Source organism: Trachurus japonicus, chromosome 13 (assembly GCF_045865225.1).
Source record: "Trachurus japonicus isolate A0001 chromosome 13, Traja_1.0".
Classification (NCBI taxonomy): Eukaryota; Metazoa; Chordata; class Actinopteri; order Carangiformes; family Carangidae; genus Trachurus; species Trachurus japonicus.
Window position 1 is genome coordinate 22,834,614 of NC_140919.1, and position 27,221 is coordinate 22,861,834.

The following is a 27,221-nucleotide window of genomic DNA, read 5'->3' on the forward strand; positions in this document are numbered from 1 at the left end:
CCATTCCCGTGCGGGACAGTAACAGCATGGATTAAAGGCAGGGAGAGACGCATGCGTGGCTTTATGTGTCCCGAGCCAAGCTTGGTCACTAGGTCACTGTCAGGCTCCTGGGATCTCACCCTCTGGAAGTGTGTCAAGGCAACAACATGACACATGCACAGAGTTTCTTTGCATATGCTTCTGATAGCAGAGCTGAAATGGCAGCAAGGAAAAGGAATTTGGCCCTGCACTGACTCTTTTTATGCATCTGCCTTATTAAATTTGGGGTCGTTTAAACAAAGCAAACAGCTTTGCAGTTGATCAGCTCACAGCTGCTGTGAAAGAGCGTGAAAATATTCACACAGGATAAAACAAGCCCAAGCTCGATTTGTCAGATATCAGCGCTCCAACATGACCAGACCACAACACGACACACTCGGCTTGTTTTGTTCTTGACACTAATGGTGCCACTCTGCAAAGCTGTAATAGCAGGTTTCCTCCTGGGCTCTAACAGCTTTTAAATCACTGATTAGGATTTGTTACCGCCGTAGACTTGTCGCATGTGTTTTTTTGTTTGTTTTTTTTTGTTTGATTTTTGACTGGAGCTGTGGCAGGCTGTACAGGAATCAATGAATCTGCTGTCGACTTTACAGGGGATCAGTGGGAGATAATCTCATCTGATCTGTTGTGCTCTAAAGCTGCCTAAATCTGCTGGGTGGCTGGCTTTCACCTCCTGTACAGAAAACCGACTGTCTGCCTGCATATCTGTCTCTCTGCCTTTCTGTCTGTCTGTCTCGTCTCTGTCTCAGATATCCCATCATCTGCTGCCTTTTCATTTTATAGTAAACCTCTGATGTTAACTATACATTAAAACATTAAGTTGGTATGGTATCTATCTGACAAAAAAATTAGTTGCTGGTGTTGCTCAAAGTGCCACTTTTGAGGTGACGGAAGGATTATTTTAATTTGTAGCATGATAGACTAATGGATATAATACATTATCATAGCCACAAATATGGACTCTACTACTATAGAAAGAAGTTTTGCCTAAAATGACCACGTTTTCATCAGTTAAATGACAAATCAACTAATTCTCTCATCTCTAGGACTATTATTGTTTTCAATGGACTCTGGGAAGTGACAGATGTCAGCAGCAGTGTGCAAAAATGTATAGTATTACAGTTTTTCTCTGTTGGTTTGGCTCATTTCTTGAAACAGAAATTACATTCTCAAAATAACATGGACAAATCTCCAAACCACCTTGCAAATGTTCACAACAGAATGGCATTTCTCATTGATTTCATCAAATTGCAAATGTCTTAGTACATGTCTCAAGTGTCTTAGTGCATCTTTGCAAATGGTTATGTACAAGTACCCTAGAGTTAGCACAATGAGCATACATTTAGCACATTTTCCAAATGAATAGATCTTGCTGATCTAAGCTGATTAGTTGATTCTCAGTCTAATGGTTGACCTCTCCAAAACATGTCTGCATGATTTCACTGTGTAAATCATCATATGCACAATAGTCTGTTCAACTGTCAAAATTAGTCAACATACTGTAGGCTAATACCATGAAAACCATATGAATTTCTTGCAGCATTTCATAAATTCATGACAGTAATTGACAGTCAGACAGAGGGTGATGACAGTGATGACCAGTGAAAATGTCTCTACTCGTGAAACTTTGTTTACTGCACTATAGGCTTGGTATATTTTTTCTGTTTTTTTGTGTTCATATTTCATACATGTACAGAGAACTGTAGGCCTATACATTTTGTTTTTACAGTACATGATCTTGAGTTACTTTATGTAGGCTATATGTGAATAAAAATGGTTACAATTTCCTTGGCAATATGAGTGCAGTGTGTGTGATGTCAAACTTTGGAGGCTGCTCTTACTGTAAAGTCCTTTTCTTAGGTTTTATACGTCTCTGCCATAGTGACAAAACATCTAAGCATTTTGACTTGCAGTGCTCACAGAATGCCACAGAGATGATGCATTTTGGGGGCACTGACTACTTACATGAGAAAGAAGTTTGGTTTTGACACATAAGTAAACTGTTTTGGGAGAGATATGAGGTTCTGCAGCTCATCCATGGTGTTATGCTGAACCATCCAGTTTATTTTTGGTAAAAGCACTAAGTGAATGCAAATGAGCCAAAAGCAATTGAGAAAGATCTTTGCCATTTTGATGGTACTGACACTTTACATGGTAAAGGAATCTAGTTTTGAAGCATGTGTGAACAGTTTTGGGAGAGATATGCGCTTTTGCTAGTGAGCTGTAATGTTGTGCAGAACTGTAAGACTGTTTGGCCAAATGGTCTTATAGTTTTAAGAATGTAATTTCTGTTTCAAGAAATGAGCCAAACCAACAGAGAAAAACTGTAATATGAATGGGGTCTCTTTAAAGCCATAGCTGTGTAAAACAGTGATTCAGAGGAGAGCTCGCCTATCTCTCCACTGAGTTGGATAAACAACCAGGGTGTGTTCAAAACCGTCTCTGACATACTGTCCACACTGGGTTATAAAAAGAACGAACCAGGGCAGCCACATAGCACACAGTGCTTGCTTTTAATGACATGTTTAGCCTCATAATAGCAGCTGACTCTTTAATTTAGAGTTTAGGGGGGGATTTCATCTTTGGCCTGTTTGTCTCTGGCATCATTGCATGTTTTGGTGCACTATGGTGGACTCGACTGCAATGAGAGAACCAACAAGTAAATAAATAGTTAGCGCTGAACACTACATATTGTGTAATCTTTATCTGATGGCCACAAATTTGTCAGAGATGTCAGCTCCCTCCTAGATTTTATAACAGTCTCTGGGCCGTCAGGAGCCAGAGGAGGTTTCTCATTTGGAAGCTGGTGGAGGTAGTTATCTCCAGACCAACAGGAACCACGATTAGTGCTTGTAGAAAAACTTCTGGGCATCAGTTACTCAGCTGAGACATGGAGGGTGAGCCACAGTGTGACACCACACTTCATGTTTCATAATTAAGGCCTTAAAATTAGACTCCCTGCCTGCCTGGACTGCCAGCCTCCTCTTCCTCTCCCCTTTACTTGTCTGTTGCATGTCATGTTTGTGTGTGTCTATTTGAGTGCATGTGGATGTTGGTGTGTCCACGGTGAATTCCAACCAAAATGTCACCACATCCCCTTTTTACAGATGACCTGAAGTGTCTGAAGTACACAGTCACTGACATCAACACACTGCCATGTTAGTTTTTGTCAAGTTTACGTTGCGTTACTGTTTTACCACTTGAGTATGACAAACTTTGAACCATTTATGTTACTTTTAGCGATACTTAGTTTTTTTAAAGCTACTAATCCATAACTTTTATTGACCTTTATTTTTTATCTATTAAATGTGTATCTATCTAGACTTTATATAAAGAAACATTTACTGTTATCTGTTCATTTCGGCTCTTCATTTGAAACCGTTTCTCTATACTTATTGATAGATGCAACTGCTGAATTCAAGCTTTACTTTAAGATATCTATTTCAATCACTTTAACATAATAATCCATTATTTTAAATACCTATACATATATTTAACACTTGCCCTTCATTTCAACTATAGCCTATCTATTAATTAAAGCTAACAATTTCATTTTTCAGTTGCTGTTTCAGCTCTTCATACCTATCTATTCCATATTCATCAATCAGACCTGCTGTGCTCGCCTGCTAACTGGTATTTACGCCCTCCTATATCTTCAGATCAAATCAAAAGTTCAATTAGTTGAGTCACTCCGTATCCTCCCTACAAGTGCACCTGGTTGTGTGTCACTGGTGTACAGTAAATGTGAACCTGCCCCCTCGTCCCCCTGCACCGTGTCGTGGTGCTGTGTGCGGCGATGCCCCGGCAGCTGTGGAATTCAGGGGAGGAGCGGGGCCGCGGCCCTCAGGCACAGTCAGGACTCAGCAGTTGCGACGTAGACAAGCTTTTTTTTTTTTTTTTTAATCACCCTGTCTCTCCGCCTGTCTTTCTCCTCTGTCTTTTGTCTTTCTCTTTGCATTGTTGTTCTCTCCTCCAACGCTCATTGTCTTGAGTCTTCCTTGCCTTCTTTTACATCCTGCAATTTAAAATGCTGGGAAGTTATGAAGGGATATCCGCATACATACATCCAGCACACACTCATATACACACACACGCACACAGACAAGCATGCAGGCATGAAAGCGAGACCATTAAAAGCACTGAGGCAGCAGAAACAGCAGGCGGTGGTTTGTGGCCTCATTGCACTGACTGGCTGTAGAATAATAGAGCTGGACATGAGTGACAGGTCAGTAAGTGGAACAAAGTGCACCGATGAGTTCCTGGCGGCAATAACAATGGCTTTGATTTACAGATTGTTTTGGCGATCTCCTCTGTGTTTTACAGCACAGTAAAGCAGAAAGAGAGCGAGAATGGAGAATTGTTGTTTGGTTTCTCATGCAGCAGAGGTCAAAAGTCAGTCTGAAACCTACATTCTCAGTGAAAGTGTGTGGTATGCAAATTATGCAGCTTCACCGTGACACATATCGCTTTACAGTTTTTCTCAGTCGCTTTGGTGCTATTCTCAGATCAGAATGAAAGTTCTCATAACTATTAGTTCAACCTCCACAACATGTAGTCATTTGTCCACATCATAGTAGCAGTTTCTCCTTCCTCTGAACAAATTGCAAATGCTTTTGGACATGTATCAGTTGCTCTCATACAATTCTCTGCTGTTTTACAACAGTATCATTTGTTTATGTCATGTCAGTCAAAATGAACTATACTTCTGAACACTGAATAGTCTTTCCCTGTAAAACTAATAGTCCTCATTTCATTGCTTGAGTCTTTACATACAAAATTGTTGAACTAGTTTTCAAAATCTGTCAAACTAATTTTAAATGTTGGGAGAAGCACTGTGAATTCAATTATTCAAACATTTATAGTAAGGAACAACAGGTATGTATGGTATTGGACAGTAATTCAGCACTAAACAATCTGCACTGCTGTCATTGTGTCAGGCATTACTGTAAGATACAGTGGGACAAGAACTTTTTACATTTACATTTAGACTTACAGCTTCACTAGAGAACAGATTTACTGTATTGTAAAGTATTACAGCAACCACAGTAAAGATTTCCCGTCTTTACGGTACGGTACTGTACTACAGCATTTTACAAGTAGGAAGCACTTTTACAGTATTGTACACTACAGTAATAATGGTTGATGGTTGTTGTACATGTACTGTACATTACTGTGATTTTACTCTGCATCACATAGGATTACAAGACAACCTCACAGAGGTGGAAGAGACTGAGCCCTTTTTACTCTGCTACAAGAACAAGACATTTGTGCAATGGTGATTACAAACAATGGCATAAGGTTGAAAGAGATACAATGTAAGGATGACATTACTGTATCTTTGGGAATATTGAATCTGTTTCAATCGCTACAATTGACAGAGTGATGTAGATGAAAATGTGACTGGAACGTCTGGATGTGCAGGAATGATTTACAGTACTCTGTAGGTTCAGTTACTATATGTACTGCAATGTTGTTTACGTAAAATTGTACCCAAAGAGTGTTTCTTATGTTTGTTGTAGATGACTGTAGTGTATTTTTCCTTTGCACAACGCTGTGAACAAATCAGAATTGCAAAGAGCATATGCAGTAGAAATATGAAACATACATATTCAGTATCTCCACTAAATACAGTAATGTGTAACTTTACTGTAGTTTTCACATGGCTGTACAAGTAGTGTATAGTGCTGTCTTGAGCATTTTCAGGTAGTATCATCACTTTTTGCATTGGAAAACACTTGGAGAATAAAGTGTCCTAATGAAAACATGACAAAGCCATTTGACTATCTTGTTCATAAACAATGGTGTGAGGACTTCTCATTTTGACGACACTGACAGTTTCATTGACATGAGTACTTGCTTTTGAGGGATGGACAATCCATTTTGAGCAAGTGACGCGCTTTTACAGGTCATCCACTAGGTTTTGCAGTTTGTAATAATTGTTCTGAGAAATGCACTAACTGTTGTGCAAATGTTAAGAGTGATGTGAGAAAAGCACCAAAGCGACTGAGAAAAACTGTAAATAATCATCCAAATACAATACGGTCCTCAGCTATGTGACAGTACACATCCTGCACTGACGAAGACAAGTTGATAAATAACTATAGTGGAATGCTGACCATGCTATTTCACATGGATTATTGTTGTTATATAAAATAACAGGATGAAAGTGAAAGCATATACATGGCTAAATAATCACTATGGACGCCCATTCTAATCTTATAGTCAGATAAACGCCTAAACCTGAACTATCTGCCTTAAATGACAGGTTTGTGTGTTATGGGCTCAGAAGATGAAAACTTAGGTTTCAGTCTTACTCTACCTAAAAAACGTCCTTTTGAATAATTCATGAGCAGCAAGTCATTGTGTGACTAGTCTACGTACACATCACAGATTCGAAACTTTGAACATTAGGCTTAATCAACTGTGTTGGCATTTTCCATGGAGAAACATAAAGTCATAACCATGTTGCGAGTCAACTACATTGAAGGACTTTAACCCCCATGCACCAGATTTAACCAGCTGGCTCGACACAGAGCATGTTTTGGCTTCACAGCTTAACGGAAGTGGGGCGGGGGGTGACACACTAACATTTAAATTCCTTCCAATTCAGTGTGAATTTAACCCAGTTACTGTACATTTACCTTTACTTTGGCGTACAAAGCCAGGTTGGTATCCTGCAGGTGGGGATGCATATCAGATGTATTTCCTCTTTTAGTGGCTACTTTTTTTTGCAGCATGTTTTACAGGCTGGTGAGCTGTCGTACGTTTGTTTGGAGGGAAAAAGTCTTCATCAGCCAAACTTTACCACTCGGGCACGTCTGTTTTGCAACTCACACGAAACGAAAACAAAGTTACACACACGGTTGTTGTGTAACTTTGTTTTTTTGACGCTATTTAGAAATCTATACGATTAAATAACCATCGTGTTACTGTAATACCGCAATTAATTGTGAAATCAAGTGATCGTGACATCCCTGCCCATGCATAATATTCACTCTTTCATCTCTGAATCTGATGTAGATGAAGAAGGAAGACAGTTAGTGTCATTAATGCGGAAACATGGCCCAGGCGAGATAGCACTGATAAACAACGAGACCACATATTAAACAACCTGCTTGTATTTAATGCACAGGAAATGAATACGTAGTTATTTCTTGGCAGGTTCTGTCATCGTCACCTGTTTGTGTGTTTTGACAGATCAGCTGTTTCATACACCTGTGTTTAGACAGGAAGTGGAACTCAGAAATGCCCTTTATTCCAGGTGGGTGGACATTTCTCAGAGTTTTTCAGTGGCTGGTTGAAAACCCAGGCGGTGACAGAGTGGGACTTGTGTATGTGAGAAATGCTGTGTGAGGCTGCCCTCAGCGAAGGGCCCACGCCGTACCAGGAAGTGAAGAGACTTGTTGGAAAAGAGCCGGCATTGTCTGGAGACAGACAGTTTATGCTGAGCAGCCTGGAGGTATAACATGCTTCTCCGATGGCGTAATGAGTAGCATATTGATTATTGTGGCTGGACTGGCCTCCGGCGGTCAGCTGATGTCCTGTGATTGTATAGAGAAACCTTTTTTTATTATTATTAAACAGTGGCCTGGATTTTTTTTTTTTAATGATCTTTTAAACTGTTTCTAGACGGACCAACATAACAAAAGTAGCATTGTTGTTATTTGTTAACAAATCAATATTAGGAAGAATATATATGAATACTTTACATTATACTTACAACTCTTGAAATGTTAACACCTATGTACTGCCATACAGTATAATAAACTTGAGTTTAGCTCTAATGCACTCATTATATAGCTACACCTGAATCTAATGTAATCCAGTCCAATAGGTCTGTCACTCGTGCTTATAAAGCTTATAGCTAATGGTTTATAATTGGTTTTTTAAAACCACATTTTTATTACTGAGGTCAGTAAGGCTGCATGTGGGGTTGTCAAACTGCAACCTCAGTTCTAATCATAGGATTGAACTATTGCACAATAATCATAATTTTTTATGAAAACTCAGTATCTTACAAAAAGTAAACATTTGGTATGCTAATCATAAATGTCATAAATAATGATAACAAAATTCAGTCACGTACTGTATTACTGAAATAACGCAGGAAGATAATTCGATTTTGTGTTATGATCAAACACTTAAAGCAGAAGTAAGCGATCCGGTCGTTTGGGCTAATGCTGCGTTCCAGGCAGGCTTTTGAAACCGTAAATTACAGCTTCAAGTCACGGCATACGACTTTGTAGCATTCCAGGCAACCCGCAACTCGCGTTTTTCCGACCTGTTTTACCTGTGAAAGTCACTATAACGGCCACTCGTAACTTCCGACCCGTGAACTCGCACCAGATCGAACTGGTACGACTTCACAGGTCGAAAAATCACGAGTTACGAGTTGCCTTGAACGCACCATAACGTCTTGTCAGCCGACGGAGTTAGCAGCCCCCGCCCTCGTCATGGCTCTATTGGTCCTTGTCCCTACGTCACCACTAGTGTTGTCACGATACCAACATTTTGGTACCGGTATCGGTACCAACATGTTTTTCGATACTTTTCGATACTTTTCGGTACTTTTCCAAATAAAAAGAGAACACAAAAAATATCATTATTGGCTTTATTTTAATAGAAAATCTTAGAACTATAACATATGCATCAGTAAATAATCAGTAAATCGGTAAACAGTCACTGCTGCTGCAGGATTAAAATTCCATCTATATTAATCTGAACTCTTCCTAAATTAAAACATTAGTGGTCTGTTTAAAAAATGAATATCAACTTGTTTTCTTTGCATTATTTGAGGTCTGAAAACACTGCATCTTTTTTGGTTATTTTGACCAGTTGTAATTTTTGGGAGAAATTGTTATCAGAATGAAACACAAACGTTCATGTTACTCAAACACACACACACACACACCCCCCCCTCTCCGTGTAGCGCTCCTTCGCTGTGCTCACTCACTCACAGAAAGAGAGAGAGAGACAGAGACAGAGAGAGAGAGCATGCCAGTGGTGATCCGCGGTACAAACGAAACGTATCAACCAGCACTGTTTGCATTAATTAACGAGTCTGTGGCGGCCCGTCTCTCTCGCGCGCGGCGCGCACACACACACAGAGATACACACATAAACACAGGCACGTGGACAGGTGGCGCTGTAACGGTAATAAAAACAGCACCTTGCTTCGTTTGTGGCTCGCTCGCTCGCTCGCCTCGGCTCAAATTACAATGCGGCGACTTCACGCGGCGACGTCACCGCTGCCGGCGGCGCAAAATGAAAGTACCGGTCCCATCTAAGCGCAGTATGGTACCGTTTTAAATGCGTCAGTACCCCGGTACCACTCTAGTACCGGTATACCGAACAACCCTAGTCACCACATTCACGCGCATCCCTTGGCTGCACACACAGCCCTTCATGCCGTTCTCTCTCCTCATTGGATAAAACTTATAGGATACGAGAAAAGTTTTCTCCTCGGCTCAGAGCAGAGCAGAGTGACTGAGAGACCCGTGTTTCGGTCCAAACACTCTATGTAAGTGATTGCTGTCGGAAGATATAACTATTTAAGACTTATATTAACACAAAAATATTGCTTACTTCTGCTTTAAATTTACTCAAATTTATCTGAAAACAGTTTTGAAAATACTATGTAAAGACTGAAACCGGGCCAGTTAATATATTCTTGCAGGTAGTTTAAATGTGTATTTTTCAAAGCAGACATTTTCTTGTAGTAGAGCATTCACAGGTGTTTCTAACAACACTGATGAAGGCTCTGTGGTTTGAAGTTATCCAGTTAGCCCAGACAAGCTTTATTCTATGTCCACCACACACACACACACACACACACACACACACACACACACACACACACACACACAGATACACACACACATAGCTGTATTGCCTTGAGGACAGGCAATCTCAGAGAAACCAGATGGGGGCATCAGTTACCAAGAGTTACTCTTCAAGTGAACACTGAGCTTTTCTTCACATTTTCACCTTTTTTCACATTTGTTCCACTCAAGGTTTCATGATGTTTTTTTATAAAATCACAATAACACTGCTTACACTCAGGGTTAAAGGGATAGTTCACCCTAGAATGATATTTCGCTCATTATCTACTCACCCTCATGTTGACTAAGGGCTGGAAGAATTTTCAGAGTCCACCGTCCCTTCTCTGAGTTACAGGGGGTCTCGGCGTAGCAGTGCATTTCAATGCCACGGTAGCAAAGGGACACCAGAGCTCTTCGTAAAAAAACACACACAAAAAAACATCCAAATACCTCCATGATGCTCGTATGTAATGTCCGTCTTGTGCTGAAGCCCCAAATTGCGTAATTGTCCCGAAAAAAATTAAATAAGTCCACATTCCAAGCATGTTTGTAGCATTAGCTCCTAGTGTTGTTGTCCGCTCTTCCGCTGCCAGCGCGCATTACATACGAGCATCATGGAGGTATTTGGATGTTTTTTTGTGTGTGTTTTTTTACGAAGAGCTCTGGTGTCCCTTTGCTACCGTGGCATTGAAATGCACTGCTACGTCAAGACCCCCTGTAACTCAGAGAAGGGACGGTGGACTCTGAAACTTCTTCCAGCCCTTAGTCAACATGAGGGTGAGTAGATAATGAGCGAAATATCATTCTAGGGTGAACTATCCCTTTAAGACCCAAACATAATGCACATCTTAAACCGGTTTCATCCAAACAATACCAACATAATTATCCATAACGTTCCACTATGTTTTCTAGTGATGTTTCTGCAGTAGCCACTTGTCACATTTTGTGTGTGGCATCCAGAGGAGGTGGATGAGCCCTCACACCTGTTCATGCAGAAGACTTATTATTAATCAGCTACAATATTGACACCGTTACCTTGACAAACATCCTCTCAGAAGATTTTAATTTTCTGTTGGCATCTGCCGCAGTGGAGATCAGATCGTCCAGTCAACCAGTGCAATCAATTCAACACTGTTAAAGACAAGTCAATGAATTGATCAACTGATTGGTCAGAAATTGACAAACATTTAGCTATGTTTTGATAATCAGTGTAGGACTGCCTTTGACTTCTTCACTCTAAGGACACACTTGTAGACCCAACCGCTACCAATAGTAAAGTCATTAATTGCAGCAGTTGCTCACACTATCTGTGCTGTAACTCCTTTAATCAGATTCAGCTGTTTTCTTATTTCCTGAATCTCTCCCCCCACTACACCCACCTCCCTTCACCTCCTCCCCCTCCTCCAGGAGGACCCCTGGCGGTCCTTGCACCCCAGCTTGAGCACCACCGGGCTTGAGCCGTCCCACTCTGCAGGCTCCATGCTACTATTGTCTACCAAGAGAGCGGGCTATTTGCAAAATAAAAGCTCTCCTCCTCCTGGCCTCGGTCTTTGCCGCTATGTGGGCTGATGCATGTGAGAGGAGCGCTTGTGTGTGTGTGGCTTTAATGTGAAGCTGCGGTGAAATGAGCAGGTATTATCAGCGGTAGTCCTCTCTGTGTGTGTGTGTGTGTGTGTGTGTGTGTGTGTGTGTGTGTGTGAGTGAGTGAGTGTGTGTGTTTTTTTTTTCTTCTTCACCCCCGGACAGCTTCGGCTCCTCGGCGGTCGGATTCTGGAAGTCCTCGCCGATAAGGGAGCACGTAGGGCCGGCGGAGAGAAAGAGAGAAGGGACGCGGAAGGAAAGGAAAGGAAAGGAAAGGGAGGAAGGAAGGCAAGGGGAGCATTTTAATACCAAATCGGGACACATGTTGAGCTAACCGGCCCGCTCCACCTCCCCTCCACCCCTTCTTCTCCTCCCAAATGCATTTGTTGCCTCAATCGCTTTTCCCGTTACTAATTACTCCGCGTTAGGATCAAGCCAGCGGATCTGCGCCTTCGGCTCCGAGGACCTGCGACCACCGGACGATCATGGATCTCAGTAAGATTGTAAGTCCTGATCAACCGATTTGGTTTTCTTGATCATCCACAGCAACAGATCTAGGCTACATTCGAGGGGTCTGCGTGTTTTCTTTTGTTTTTTTTTAAAGGAGGTGGGGTGGTATCCAAGAACAAGTCCTGTTGCACACACACTCAAACACATTTACACGTAGCTACACTGAGGCACGAATAGTCTTAATGCAAGTTATGCTGAATGCATGCAGGGGCTTGTTGTTGTCGGTCTGATGTTGAGGCTTTAAATGTGGCGTGGGAAGTTTGGTTTTGGTTGTGGAGAAGGAGGAAGAGGCATGAAGGTCTGAGAAGACACAGTCCTCTCAGTATTTATTCCAGTGGTTTACAAACTGGGACACAGGGTCCTTGAAGACGAAGAGAGAGGGGTGAGGTGAGGGGGGTGTGAGTCCCTTGGGTCCCAGCTACTGTTTAAAAATCCACTTTTACTCAGCGGAAACAACCAGGAGAAGAAGAACTCCCAGATCACAAGTATCTCCTCAGTGATTCTGTAGACACAAATAAATCCTTTATTATTGACAGCAGAGTAACACATGCTTTAGCGGTGGTCTATGTTGTGGCTCAGTGTGTGAAATGTGCTCCTCTGTTGACCCCGGCTTTCTGTTGTTTTTTCCCCCTCATGTCCGTCTGAAAAAGTTGAGCGGCTTAAATGTGCCATGAATGTCAATTAATGGTTGTATTGATGTCTGTGGGAGATAGATTCAAGGCACACAGTGTGTCAATGTGTGACTATCACAGTGTTACACGACACACAAGGTATGAATGTACAGTTTGGTCAGATGGTCAGATGTTGGCATCACAGGCGGGAGCAGTAAAACCTGTTTATAACGTGGTCTTTATTACACATTTAAAGGCCCAAAACAGACAAACTGTTGTGTGGTTTTATTTCCCTTTGGCTCACAGTGCTGGGAATGACACGCTGTCCAGAGTGTAGCTACTAGAGCAGGTGCACATAAGCCAAAGCAACAAGACCGGCCTTTCACTGCCAACATGGATGGATGGGTGTACTTTTAGCCCTTGTGTAGGTGTGGGGGAGGGTGGGTGACATGAAAGGACACCCAGAGTCCCCTTTTCTAAAGATCTCCAGCAAAGGGGGACAGTCTGAAGAGTTTGGTGGAGGAAATGCTTCAAGGAACAATAAAAGAAATGGCACACATGAGATCCATGCCGTTTCTTTAGATACGGAAACAGGAAAATCTCTCTCCGGTCTGTGTGAATAAATCAGAGTTGCCCACGTGAAGTCGGTCAGAGCACGGGAGCGCAGACACGGCGTAGGTGTAGTGGTGGAGATTCTCCTCCAGAGGATCTCCATTCAGTTGCACTTTACAGATGATTTCAGGCAAACCTGATGGTGTTGGAGAGAAACTGAAACTCCTCCAGGCCGCTTTCAGTGGTTGGTTGCCCTCTTTCTCTGCCACTGTGTTATGGCTCTTTGGCACAGTGGTATGAAAACAAAGTGCAGATAGATGCAAGAATCCCAGGAAGCGGGTCCGCCATTCCCATGCTGCCGAAAAGTTGCTGAAAAACAATTAAAGATTTTGTTTTTATTGAATAATTTGTTAATCGCGCAAATGATTTGCAGATTAACTGATGCTGAATGTAAACATCAGTTGCAGCTAAACAAATACATCACGTTGAAACGAAAAATTATTGTTATGATATGGTTAATTGAATAACACAGGTTATTTCTTAGACGCCACACAATAAAAATATGTCTGAAATGTTTTCTTCCTCAAAATAATATTTTAAAGAAGAAGGAAACGCATCAAAAGATTTCTTGCGTAAAAGTAACAAGTTGAGCTGCAGTTTGTGGTCAAACAGACGCTGAGGTAAACAGTCAGTGTGCAGCAGCCGTTTTACAGTTGTGGGATGGATTAATTGGTGTCAGATCACTACACAAGCCATCACCAAATCCTCCAGGAAAATACACCCCCACACCCACACAGGCATATTCTGTGATGGTCATGCATGTACAGTGTTGGGGATTGACGAGCAAGTGGGCCGAAGAGCCTCGCTGAGCTGCACAGATGTTTCTTTTATAATGCATCTTCGTCGTGACATCACCAGTCCTGCAGGAAGCCGAGGCACCTTCACACGAGGCTGCAGAAAGCCGACTTATTAGGAAGGGCTCATAAACCTGCCATGGGGGTGTAGGCCTGAGAGTTTAATTATGTTTGAGCCTGGCCTTCATCATATGCATGAGCGTGTGTGTGTGTGTGTGTGTGTCTTTAACCAGCTGCTACCCTGCACCTCTGCCCTTAGGAACAGAAGCCTGGCACTCTGAGGTCACACACCCCAAATATCCAATGTTTTCTTGCCTTTTTAATGGGCTCTTAAGAGACGACAGCGTCATCCCATTGGGCTTATCTGTATCTCCAAATGCCCTGTTATTAATGGGATAGAAGATGCTCAGTGGAAAACAAGCTCCTACTCACAGTCTGAGAGGCTTGTACGTGACTGACGAATCATGTCAGCCCGGCAGCTTTCATGCTGTCGTTGATGATTATGTTTATCGATGCTGAGGCAACACTGAGGGGCAATTTCATCATTTATCAACAGAATAATTAATTACAATTACAGATTCAGTTCAGTTCATTGATAATCATGCAGATCAAATCCAAAGACGGCCTCATTTCTCTCCAGTGAAGCCTCCATAACGTCACCTCTGCAAGTTTGTAATTTTCCCTACGCACTGTGTGTGTGCATTGAAGTACGCAGGAAAAATAGCTATTCTAAAAAAGGACATCTTTTCCACTACCTTCCTCCTGGACTACCAGCCTCTTTCTCAAGAGGTGTGGAGTGACTGTTGTATGAGAGCGGATGTTCATGTCAGATGCAACACGTAAAACGGTCCTTAAACAAGCAACACTTAGGGCTTTGTTCAGATGAGCGACCTTTTCAATAGGGTGGAGTTACTTTTGGGAAAACGTTTGGGCCTGAAATGCATTTCCATTTATACGTGACTGACGAATCATGTCAGCCCGGCAGCTTTCATGCTGTCGTTGATGATTATGTTTATCGATGCTGAGGCAACACTGAGGGGCAATTTCATCATTTATCAACAGAATAATTAATTACAATTACAGATTCAGTTCAGTTCATTGATAATCATGCAGATCAAATCCAAAGACGGCCTCATTTCTCTCCAGTGAAGCCTCCATAACGTCACCTCTGCAAGTTTGTAATTTTCCCTACGCACTGTGTGTGTGCATTGAAGTACGCAGGAAAAATAGCTATTCTAAAAAAGGACATCTTTTCCACTACCTTCCTCCTGGACTACCAGCCTCTTTCTCAAGAGGTGTGGAGTGACTGTTGTATGAGAGCGGATGTTCATGTCAGATGCAACACGTAAAACGGTCCTTAAACAAGCAACACTTAGGGCTTTGTTCAGATGAGCGACCTTTTCAATAGGGTGGAGTTACTTTTGGGAAAACGTTTGGGCCTGAAATGCATTTCCATTTATTATCAGATTTTTTCTTCTTTTTTTTTTGAAAGCACAAAAAGTGGCCTTTCATGCTGTTCTAATATGTGGTGAGGGAGGGCCTGTGTTTGTGAGAAATTCTCTGTGGTAAAGCCAGCTTTCGGTTTCAAATATTTATTTTTGGTCTTGCGTATTGAACCATTGGAGTCGTACTATTTTCAAGGCAATGTATTTTTAACTAGTGAGGCCTTCCTTTCGTTGAATTCCATCAATGTACCTATACTGACAATAAAGCCTCAGCTGGTGAACTGATGGTACTTAGTTGATGGTCCCTTTCTGTTTATACCAATAAATGCATCATATATGTCTGAAAGAGGCCGTTCATTCATCAACTGTGTTGTTTCCGGCAATTAAGCTCTGCCATGAAAAAGCTCCTGATAAAGTCTTCGCACAAAACTTGCTCAGCATCAAACAGCAGACCAACAAAGATAGCGACAAGCTGGCAAACAAACTGTGGCAGCTTGAAAGCCAGCTATTTCCTCAAGGAGGACCAAAACAGAGCTAAAAATGTAAATAGATGCATTTTCCATGTGACTCGCGACAAAATGTTGCTCTGTGTCCTCTAGATGTGTAAATGAACCTATTAAATTCAGATAAATGCATATTTGGAAACTTCAGTAATCAGATATTTAGACAGTATCTGAGCAACAAGTGAATAGTGAATTAAATGAGGAATTCTTATTCACATTAGTGTGATCGCCTCTGTTTTGGATCCAAATAACTGGTTTAGATAACTTTTATCTGACTTTTAGTGTTTGTTGCCACATATTTAAAGCAGTTACTCAGTCAAAGACAGTTTTCCTACAACTGCTAGACAGTGCTGTTTTAAAAAAAAAAAAGTTTTTATAAACCCCAGTTTTTCCTTGAAAGACACCTGGAAGCATCTGGCAGGAAATGTGAGAGCTTAAGCAAAAATGAAGCGTTCGGCCTGACTGACTGTCTCAGCCGCTGCCTGTCGGGCTTGACTGAGCAAGGTTTTTAGCCAAAGGGGGGGTTTAGGGTGGGGGGTGGAGGGTGGAGGGGGTTGTGGTGGTGCTGGTGCTGGGCATTTTTCAGCAGGCAGGCAGGAAATGGCCAGTGCAGGGTGTGCCAAGACAGGAAACCTGACTGAGCGCCTGTACCACCTCCCCTTCCCTTCCCTCCACCACCTCCACCCCCAGCGGGCCAGCCACAATGGCCGTGCCACAGCTACTGCACCTCAACATTACAGTGCCGCTGCATTCGCAAACCGGCATGTTTCCTGTTTCCAATTGTCCCTCCATCATCTCATCGCCTCCAGTATGTGACATCTGAATCAGTTTTGCGCAGATGCCATTTTGTGTAAGAAGTGTATTTTTTTCTGTAGAAGTCAGATGTGAAGTATGATTAACGGTGCACTTTACAATCCTAAAGTGCAAGAAAGACCTAAACATCAAATATGTAATTACCTAATAACAATACAATACTATTTTCTTGATTTATTGAACACCTGTGCTTTGTCTTGCAAGTGCACCTGGGAAAAAGTGTTCACATGTGCGGTTCCTCAAGTCCAAATGAGGGTTGTAACTAATCATTATCCATTCATCTAATCATCTAAATCAGAGAAAAGCAGTAAATCCTCCCATTTGAGAGCAGGAACCAGAGGATGTTTGTGCTTGAAAGATGACAGAATTGAATAATAATTAACCTTTCTTTCAATAAGCTAATCAATTGTACATGTAATGGGCATGTTATTGAATACCTATCTGTTGCATAATTCTCATATTCTCATAATACACGTCACCCTGATGAAGCTCTTCAGACCAAAGATGTCTTTCCTTTTTAATAAGAAGACTGAGACAAGAGCCAGGAAAGAAATAATGATTTGATAAATGTGTGAAGCTAAAAGAACTGCTCAGTTTATCATGTGCCCTCCTCCTAGGCTTAAATAACTGGGATCAGATAATCAGAGTACTCTAAGTAAGATTAATCACTCTACTCCCATAATAAATCACCGGGGTCACATAAGGATACCTCCTCCGCCTCTACAACCATGAGAATTGAAATCCAGGGAGAACAAGTGTTTCCGAATTTCCTCTGCCCCCTTTCATTTGGCTCTGCTGAGGTTTTCCACAGTCATTTTACTCATGATTGAACACCGCTGGCTGCGGGTTGGCCTCGTCATTAATGTTGATTTAAAACGTGCCACAGCAGAGACAAAAATATCCAGGAGCGCTGCCTTTCCTCTCCTGTAATCATGGAGTGACAGTGATGCGATGACATATCTCTAAGGGCTAACAAGGGAAACGGATTGCCGAGGCATGCATTAGTCACACGCTTTCGCAAATCGGTCAAACGAGGCAGAGGATGAGGAAGTGAGTCGACTCGACCAGTGAAGGCTGTTTCTTTTAGCAGGCAGAAGATGCTTCCTCTCTCTCTCTCTCTCTCTCTCTCTCTCTCTCTCTCTCTCTCTCTCTCTCTCTCTCTCTCTCTCTCTCTCTCTCTCTCTCTCTCTCTCTCTCTCTCTCTCTCTCTCTCTCCCCCTCTCTCTCTCTCTCTCTCTCTCTCTCTCTCTCTCTCTCTCTCTCTCTCTCTCTCTCTCTCTCTTCAGTGGACACAGCCAGGATGCTGATCAGCATATCAATGCCCAGCTTTCTACAGATTGGCTGATTGGGGCTTGCCAGGCACCAACTTACCATGCTTTCAGCACTGTATCAATAACACTTTGTTCAAAAGCAAGGCTGTGGAGGAAAAAAAAAGAAGATGTTTTCTTTAAAAAAAAAAGACGAGGAGTTATGTATTCAGGAGGGATGTAATTGATTGAATCCTCACTGTGATTGCTGGATGTAGTTTTTTTTAATTGAGGGATGGGTAAAAGGAAAGCAAGAGGAAGGAGGCACAGAGGAAGGGAGATGAGGTTAGCCCCCTGTGGACATGGTGACGTATGTTTCTATCCATATTAAGAAGTCTTAGGAGGAGCCCCTCCGGTCCTCATCACTCACTTCTTACCTCTGATTTGATTTCACATGGTTTCATTTTGTCAGCCGGTGTGTGAATGGCCACACCGCGAGGAGCTAATAGACCACTGATGTATCGATGCCAGCGAGCCGCCTCAAGCCACTGCCAGGAGTCCCAGGCAGCTGGCACTCTCATTCAACCCCAAGACAAAGTACAAAGTCTCACTGTGGGCTAATTGGGTCATCCTCATGTGGGAACCAGTTGCATTGGGACTTTCTCAATCATCCCTTCATTTTTGTGGGTGAGTGACAGAGAGGGAGAAGAAAGAAAGAGGGAAGCAATCCTGAATGTAATCAAGATTAGACATTAACGTCTAACACCAGCTGATATCATAACTAAACACTCATCAGTTGAAGCCAAATGGTTTTACTGCTGTGACCTTTGTACTGATGACAGCATAAGACAGTGTCACCATTTGTGGTTTTGACACATACGTTGACATTGACAAGCAGGGCTGTTACAGGAAATGACACAAAAGTCACTTCCCTCTTCGTTGATGCAATGCAGATGTGGCCAGAGTGTAAACAAAAGTTTTACTGAATGTAGTTTGGAAATATGACCTCAGCGTCGACTGAAAGGGTCGCATGCCATAGGTAGAAATTAACCTCATGTCGCATAGACTGAATTCACACACTGTGAGAACTGTTTCATGACTTGAAAGTTGATTTAGGAAGTAACTACTGGTATTTCTACTACATGTGAGGAAACAGCTCTGAGATGTGCATCTTCATTTTGGGAAAGCTTGGTGTAACCAAATAATCCAAGGGCAAAACACAGGGTTTAATGTTGACTGTGATAGTTTGTTCTTGATATAAGACATAGTGGTGTAGAAAACTACCCTAACTGCTTTCTGCCGTTTAACTTTTGTCAAAACTTTTAACCATATCTCAGTTTCAAGCTCCATAATTAAGGTGAAAGCGCTGGAAGAAAGGGAGAAAACTGCCCCTTTAACCTTAACTTCAGTTTAATTCAAAATACCAACAACAACCAAGGATGAAAGATTGAAGTGAGCAAACAGAAACCACTCATCATTCAAACTCTTAAAAACCACCTAAGACACTAAATATGACATTAAAAAGAAAATGAAAATGCAGTGTTAGTGTTAGTGGCCATACATTAATTAAAGTGACCATCTCTTTTACCACAGCTGTTCACAAGACTTCTGGAATAAACTGAACTGAACTCGAGACTGAATTTATAACTGAGTCTTGACAAGAATTTCCTAATAACCCCAATGATCAGTTCACTTTATCTGTTTTTCTATTGACAAGCCCAAGTTTGTTCATCAACAGGAAATGTGGCTGCTCAAATTAAACTCTGTGACCTTTGTGGTCTCAATCAGAGGAAACGGGCTGTAGGTTTGACTTACTTCATCGCTGTTCTGCAGAGCCCAGGACAGTGTAAACCCTGCTGTGTCGTGTGTTGACCTTTACAGTACTGATACACACAGACAGACACGCACACATAAAGAGAGAGGGGGAGACAGAGGGAGACAGAGTCTTGGCAGTTCAGGTTGTGCGGCTGACGCAACAGGACAGGTGTTTAACTTGTGGTTCCGGTGCTCATGTTTAGTCAACATCGTGCAGGTTTAATGACGGGCCTTGAAGCACGGTCGGCCATCGTCGTTACGACACGCTGTTGCGTCTCCTCCTCGTCACCACAGCCAGGAATACATATTTGAACACAGATGACTGGACGATGAGGAATTCAAACCAGGAGATGTTGACGCAGCAGCCAGCTCTGCATTCCTCCTGCACTTCCTTCCCCCTTGTCCTCTCCACACTTCCTGAGCTTTTGTGTGAATTGCTCCTGAATTTCTCGCCTAAATTAGATTTTTGTAAAAACAAAACTCGTGTCTGACAGCCTGCTCGAACTGGTGATGGTGAATGTCACATAGATCACACAGCGCTGCAGTCTGTTGTCTAATGATTGTTTTTCTCTAATCCCACCATTGTTTTGAGCTGTGTATTTGAAGGGATTATGGTGGTTACACATAAAATATTCTCTGGACTGAGTTTCCAGACATTGTAGATTAAAAGCAGTCTGTGACACTCGGTTGCGTAATTATTTGTTTGTTTGCTGTAAGGATACAGGAAGCCACAAAGGTTGTTTTTCCTAGTGATTTTAGAAGACGGCATTGAGTTTGTCTCATCCTAGTGAAGCTGTTCCTCCTCACTTCTCTTCCTCCTTCTCTTTCTCCTCCTTCAACGACTCCTCGTGGTGAACTTCCAGTCCTGACGGCTCACATACTGGAAGAGGAGGAGCAGACTCAGAAACATCTGTTGGAAGTGGGATTATGAAATAGGCCTCCCGTCCTCTGCTGACCCCGGCCACCATACTCGCAGTTCATGTTACCCTATAAACCAAAGTGACAAAATACATGTTTTTAGTATTTTCACTGATGTTATTTTAACCTTGACATTTCGGGCCCATGGTCTACTCTGTGTTGAGGGTTGTTTTGATTTTTCCTCTCATGTGTGATGATGATCCAGACTGCCTGGCTCGTTTTTGAAAACCCATCTGAAACGGCTTAAACACTCAAGGCCTGGAACTTATAGCAGGAACATTTTTGGGGGTTTGCTTTCATATTTATTTCATCATAGCGCTTTCCTGTTTGGCTGCGTAACCTTGATGGGAAAGTATCACAACAGGAACAAGTACAAGGTCTTTAGTCACAGTTAGCAGCATGGCTGTGGAAAAGGCACATGGGCTGCTGACGTATATTGATAGGTATCGGATTGATTTATTAACTAGTTTTGTGTTTTGTAGTGAAATGTCTCAGCAACTATTGCATGGCTTTATGATATTCAGTACAGGTTATCGGATGGTGCCCCTTTAACAGGAAGTCCACACCACTGATGATTTACACATCAAAGTCTGTTTATGTTTTTGGAGAGTTCATAAATATGGTAATAAGAAGTGGTATAAAGTCAGTTGTGGCTTCAGAGGGGGCCGCTTTAGGTTCGATGAGTTGCCTCAGGTGAGTTTACTATATATAATATAGTAACTATATATAATATAGTAAACTTTGCTCCTCAAGCTGAAGGCCAGAGGTCAAGGGTGGGTTGTTTGTATTTTAACTCATCAGGCTGTGGAGCTGAAATGACGTGGCACCGCATTAAGGTTAGACTTTTAATTTGTCCTGTGCTTTGATGAATTATGACTAAATAGGTTCAAAATTAATTACATATAATTTCCCCGGCTGTACCTTTATGTTGCGGTGCTAATTCACAAACATTAGCATGCTAAACAGTAGGTAAATATCATGTTAGCATTGCATTTGTGACAGATGTACAGCCTCACAGAGCTGCTAGCACTGGCTACAGGCTCTTGTTTTATGACATATCAAACCAGTTTCCTTGAAATTGCATTTTATTTCCCTCTGATGAACTTAACCAACGGTTAAAGGTTTTTGGTCAACGGGCTGTAGAGCAACTGTTAGCATTGCCAACTCAAGCAGCGAGCAGCTTATACTTTCATCCAAACCTCTGCTTGTCATATTTCAGGCTGTTAATGTCAAACATTGCCGCCACAACAATTTTGTGACCATTACAGCTGACAAACTATGTTTTACTGAGGATTGGCTTAGCTCCATTTGTTTTGCCTTCGCTCTGTGTCCATCCATACATTTTTCTATTACGGTTCCTATGATTCTGCCCAGAAACAAGCTGCTTTCCTCCGTGTGAGCCTTAAAGCAGAGAGAGAGCACATACTGTGTTGGCAAGTTCCCTTAAAATAAACTCCACATGTCAACTTCCTGCTAATTTTGAAGTGGTGACTGCATCCTGCAGGTGAGACGTGTAGATGTGATGGCATATGTGTCGTTTGCTGAGACAGCTGTTTGCCTCTGAGGCTGTCGAGCTCCTAAAAAGCGGAGCGGCACTCAGGCCTCTCAGCTGCTGCCTTGAATACCAACTCTGCAGAAAATGGGTCAGTCGCCCTTTATTAAAAACTTTGCTGCTTCCCATTCCCCAGGTGGTTATAAAAGGAGAAAGCAACTTTCTGAAAGGTGGGAGGGTGTCAGGTTTTAAATGGAGCACTTGACACTTGAAGGTTTCTATGTTTTTTTTTTTCTGTAAGCAGTGAGAAGAAAGCTGTGGGCTGATCTGTGTTCTCTATTTCTCTCCTCTGTTCTTCTCTTCCCTTCCTTTCCCTCTCTTCACAGGCTGTCAGCATCAATAAGGCCATCAACACACAGGAGGTGGCTGTCAAAGAGAAGCATGCCAGGAATATCCTCATATTGTCTGTGTATGTGTGTGTGTGTCTGTCTGTCTGTGTGCAGAAGCTTTCCTCTGTGGCTCCAGGGTTATGTTCGTGCAAGATCAAAACAACAAACTGAGTGTAACCCCATCATCTACACGTGGCCCAGCCGCAGAGCTAATTTAGTCATGTGTGAAACAGACAGAGCAGTGCTGTTTGGAGGCTGCACAGTTTTCTCCCATTTGTGTTTCATCAGACACTCCCAAAAGCACAGAGTAGTCGTTTAAAATCCCGATAAGAGGTAACACTTTAATCCAGTATATACTGGCTTCATTATCTTTGGGTTTTAACTTTTCAAAAAAAGAGGCTTGCTTGTTAAAAACATGAAATTTAAAATCATTATCCTCAGTAATCTGTAGTTCAACCATATTTTTAATGTTTATTTTTATACTTGCTCTGTCAGATTATCATGCATAATCAACAACTTGTTTGGATTTTTGTCTTTGTTTTTAATAACAAAAAGTATTTTGTGAGCTGTTAACATTTCATGAAGACCGGTTTAAAAAGGAACGGGAATCAGCACTTCTTGCACAAAGGAAACATAATAACCCGTGGTCATTTGGGGACATGTACATCTAAACAGGGATATTTGGGAACATTTCATTTATAAAATAGCAGCTTGTACTCATATGAATAGGAGTATGTATCAGCTAAGGTGGAAGGGACAGTGGCATGAAGTTAGATGTCTGGAGATGCACATTAACCCTTTGATCCTTGACTGCCTTCATCACCCTGCATATTGGGAACCCATCATGAGAAAGGCGCCCACACTTTCTGGGCAGCGGTCAACCGGCTCCCTCTTTCCAGCAACGCGGTGCTCTGCTGGAAGTTCTGCCATGTCTTCCACAAGCTGCTGCGAGACGGACATCCAAACGTATGTGATGATCTTATCCGTTCCAGTTGTAGCTTTGTCTGTTTTGTACCAAGTGTCTGCACGTCATCGGCACGACCCTGTTACACTGCTAGTTAATTATACTCAATCAGAGCTTTTTTGTTGCACTGATTCGTTTCCCGTGCTCTGTCTCCTGCCTCTTCGCTCTGTTTCTTCTGTCTTCCCTCCAGGTGATAAAGGACTCCATGAGGAACAAGGCTGATTTAACTGATATGAGCAGGATGTGGGTAAGGAAGGACACAGAAATTATTATATTAATGTAGTCTCAACCCAGCGTGCAGTGATATGAGTCTGAGGAACTCGACCTTGTGCCATCTGGTGACTAATAAAGCTGAGTAACAGACTGAAGCATGAAACGTGATATCAAGAGGAGTGATAGAGCTTCTTGTAGCGAGCCACATCTATTTAAGACTGATAATCCTTTTTTTTATTGTAAATAAAACAAAAAACACACCACTAAACAAACAACATAGAAAGAAGGAGACATTAAAGTAAATGATACCTACATCATTCTGGTCACAGAAGCAGCTGCTGTAATTTACCATCAGGAACCACACGAGAGGAGGGGGAATATTTTATTAACCTCTTCTCCCTCAGCCTGTCTCAGGGGGCTTTTCTCACATCAGGCCTCTAGTGTGGCCACAACATCATTTACCATAAAAGAAAAGAAGGAAAACTGTGCATTAAATAAGCACGTAAAAATGTTTATATGTTATGTTAGTGTATAAGATTTCCTGGTCTCACTTGTTAAGCTTTTTAAGTTGCCAGAAGAATAGACATTCATGGAGAAATGCTTTGTGCATCGATGCAAAGTTTTTATTATTTTTATTATTATTATAACCTTTATTTAACCAGGTTTGTCCCATTGAGATCCTAGATCTCTTTTGCAAGAGAGACCTGGCCAAGAATGGCAGCACATAAAGTTCACATTAATCATAGACAAAAAAGAAACAAACAATTAGAATACAAATAACAATTGAATTTTCAAAATTAGTTAAAAGAATTGGACTTGAATACATTCAGAGATACCAGACTTTGGAGTTTGAGCTCTGACTGCAAAATGTTCCATGTACTCAGAGTTATTAATGGTAACATTTGCTTTGATGTAAGCGAGCACAAGTCTCCTCCCAGTATCGATGCCTAGGTTTGATGTGTAAACTTGTGTGGACTGCACCCCAGTAAACCACAAAGTCTGAACAGTCACTCCCTAGTTATGTCTTAAGTAACACCGACTTGGGTGTACTCCCTTTAAGTCGTCAGTTTCTGCTGATGTCAGTCGGCAGGAGGATACAGGAAGTTTGGTCCCTCTAACTGAGGTTGTGGCCTCTCTTTCCTGTTGTGTCATCGCCACCCCCGCGCCCGAGCTTGAGGAAAAAGGAAGTGAAAAGCAATTGGACAAATTAGCCGGGGCTATTCAACTTTGCCCGCCCTCCCAGAGCAGGAGCCTGTTCGCACAGACTGAAGTGAACTGTACCTGCTCCAAAAAAACATCCATCATTGTTTTCCAGTAAAGTCTCTGTGGGCGGTGCAGCGAGAAGAGAGAGTATCATCATGGCTGCTGTGGTGCAGTTTAGCCCCACAGAATGAAAACGTTTATTGTACGCTGGTTTCAGCCAAAGTGCCACAACGGATTTCCCCAAAATACCAAATGATTTGCTTTCCCTGTTGCTTTTTTTTTTACCAGAAAAGTCTTCCAAGAGGAAGAAAGTGGATTTTCTACCCTTGATCGTGTCTTTCTCTTAATGTGTCTTTGTTCCCTGTCTCCTCTCCTCCCCAGGGTCACCTGAGTGAAGGCTATGGGAAGCTGTGCAGCATCTACCTCAAACTGCTCATCACCAAAATGGAGTTTCACATCAAAGTGAGTTGGCCTGGCCTATAAAACCCAGTGCCAGTCTCCCTCATCACTCATTATCTTTGTCTCAGACTCTCCTTTTAGTGCCAGCATGTCTCTGTGAGGGGGGGTTTGTAGAGAGAGAGGGGTGGCTTCATAGAAAATTCTGGCTTTTACACTAATGGCCTCTTAAGAATCTGTAATGTGGCCTTTTTTACGAGACAGCTGAGTAGACGGGTGCAGGGACCAAAAGCCAGTGTTGACGCTATCGCAGGCAGACGTGGGTTGTTGTTGTTGCCCCTGCTGAAGGTTAGAAGTTAATTCTTAGCCAAGGGTGAGGGGCAGTTTGACATGACGCGGCTCGAGAATCAAAGGTGTAATGTGACACTTTGGCCTATAAAAAAATCTTTCATTTAGTTTTATGTCACATTTCCACTGAGCTAAATGTTTTGTGACGTGTACCTTTGACACTGATCTGTAAGCTTCATGCATTATCTAAAATAACTCCCACACAGCTCACAGAGGCAGAAATGATACAGATTCTCTCGCCACACTTGATGAAAGTCAATAAATCAACAATCAGCTTGTGTAAACGTCATATTAACTTTACGTCTCTGCTTTACACCTGCAAAGAGCTGGAAAACTATAAAGTATTTACTCGATGAATACTCTCATCTACTGCTTGCTTATTGAATTTCAAATAAGTTTGTGTGTAAAATATTACACATACGATGATATTTTTTGTCTCTAGTGTCCTCATTTGACTAAATGGCATTACTTCACAAAGTGTTATTGGCTAGTTAACCTTTGGTGACCCAGCTTTATGTAAATCCAGCCTTACTGGCAGCCACTCAGTAGTCTGTTTGATACAGATTGATTGGGTTCAGCTAGTGAGAACGTACGGTGGCCAAAAGGGGACAAAGTATGAGAACAGGCAAACTCTAAATTATACATTAACCTGAGGCTTTCAAAAGGTTTCACCTCGAAACCCAAACATCTGGTGATAGAAGAGTCATTCAGGTCAGCCACTTAAGGTTCCCTGTTTTCATAGTAATAATTGATCACATGACTTACTTCTTTGTGGGGGGGGGTCACCCGTAGCGATAAACACGCTACACGCAATTATCGGCAACTTGTTTATGTGCAATGATGCACTGTCTGCAATCTCATCAGCACCAAACAACCTTAGCAACTAGCTGGACGTGTGTGTGTGTGTGTGTGTGTGTGTGTGTGTGTGTGTGTGTGTGTGTGTGTGTGTGTGTGTGTGGTGTGTGTGTGTGTGTGTGTGTGTGTGTGTGTGTGTGTGTGTGTGTGTGTGTGTGTGTGTGTGTGTGTGTGTGTGTGTGTGTGTGTGTGTGTGTGTGTGTGTGTGTGTGTGTGTGTGAGATTTAAGTTTTAACCTTCATCCTCCTTTGTCGTCGTCCTCTTTTCAGAATCCCCGTTTCCCCGGCAACCTGCAGATGTCAAACAGGCAGCTTGACGAGGCGGGAGAGAACGACGTTAACAACTTGTGAGTGTGGCCGGTCGCCTGTGTGCTCTGGATGATGTTATTGTCGAGCAGGACCACTGGCGGCCAGACCTGCAGGATCCGCATGATAATGAGCTTGAGCGTTATTTCTCCAGTGTGGAGGCAGAAGTGTGATATGAAACGAGACTACACCAAAAGCTTCAACTCGTACACGAATAAACCAAGAGAGGGTTTTTATTAAAGAACAGCCTGAATGTGTTGTAACAAGCAACAAGCTCACTTGATTTTTTTTAACATTATAGACACATTTTAAAGGGATAGTTCACTCAAAATTGAAATTTCAAACTC

At 42.1% G+C, this 27,221-nt stretch overlaps 1 protein-coding gene across 4 annotated transcripts in view; it reads left to right on the forward strand.

Annotated features, from left to right (window-relative positions):
* hip1 (huntingtin interacting protein 1) overlaps window positions 1–27,221 on the forward strand; it is a 58,621-nt gene that overhangs the window by 9,447 nt on the left and 21,953 nt on the right. For 3 of the 4 annotated variants that reach the window (XM_085795437.1, XM_085795439.1, XM_085795438.1), the window contains 5 exons: window positions 22,588–22,651; window positions 23,414–23,556; window positions 23,745–23,801; window positions 25,352–25,432; window positions 26,839–26,915. In XM_085795437.1, the coding sequence (XP_085651563.1) occupies window positions 22,588–22,651; window positions 23,414–23,556; window positions 23,745–23,801; window positions 25,352–25,432; window positions 26,839–26,915 (422 nt within the window). Of the gene's footprint in view, window positions 1–11,570; window positions 11,945–22,587; window positions 22,652–23,413; window positions 23,557–23,744; window positions 23,802–25,351; window positions 25,433–26,838; window positions 26,916–27,221 lie in introns of those variants that run through there. The other variant, XM_085795440.1, reaches the window with a different exon arrangement.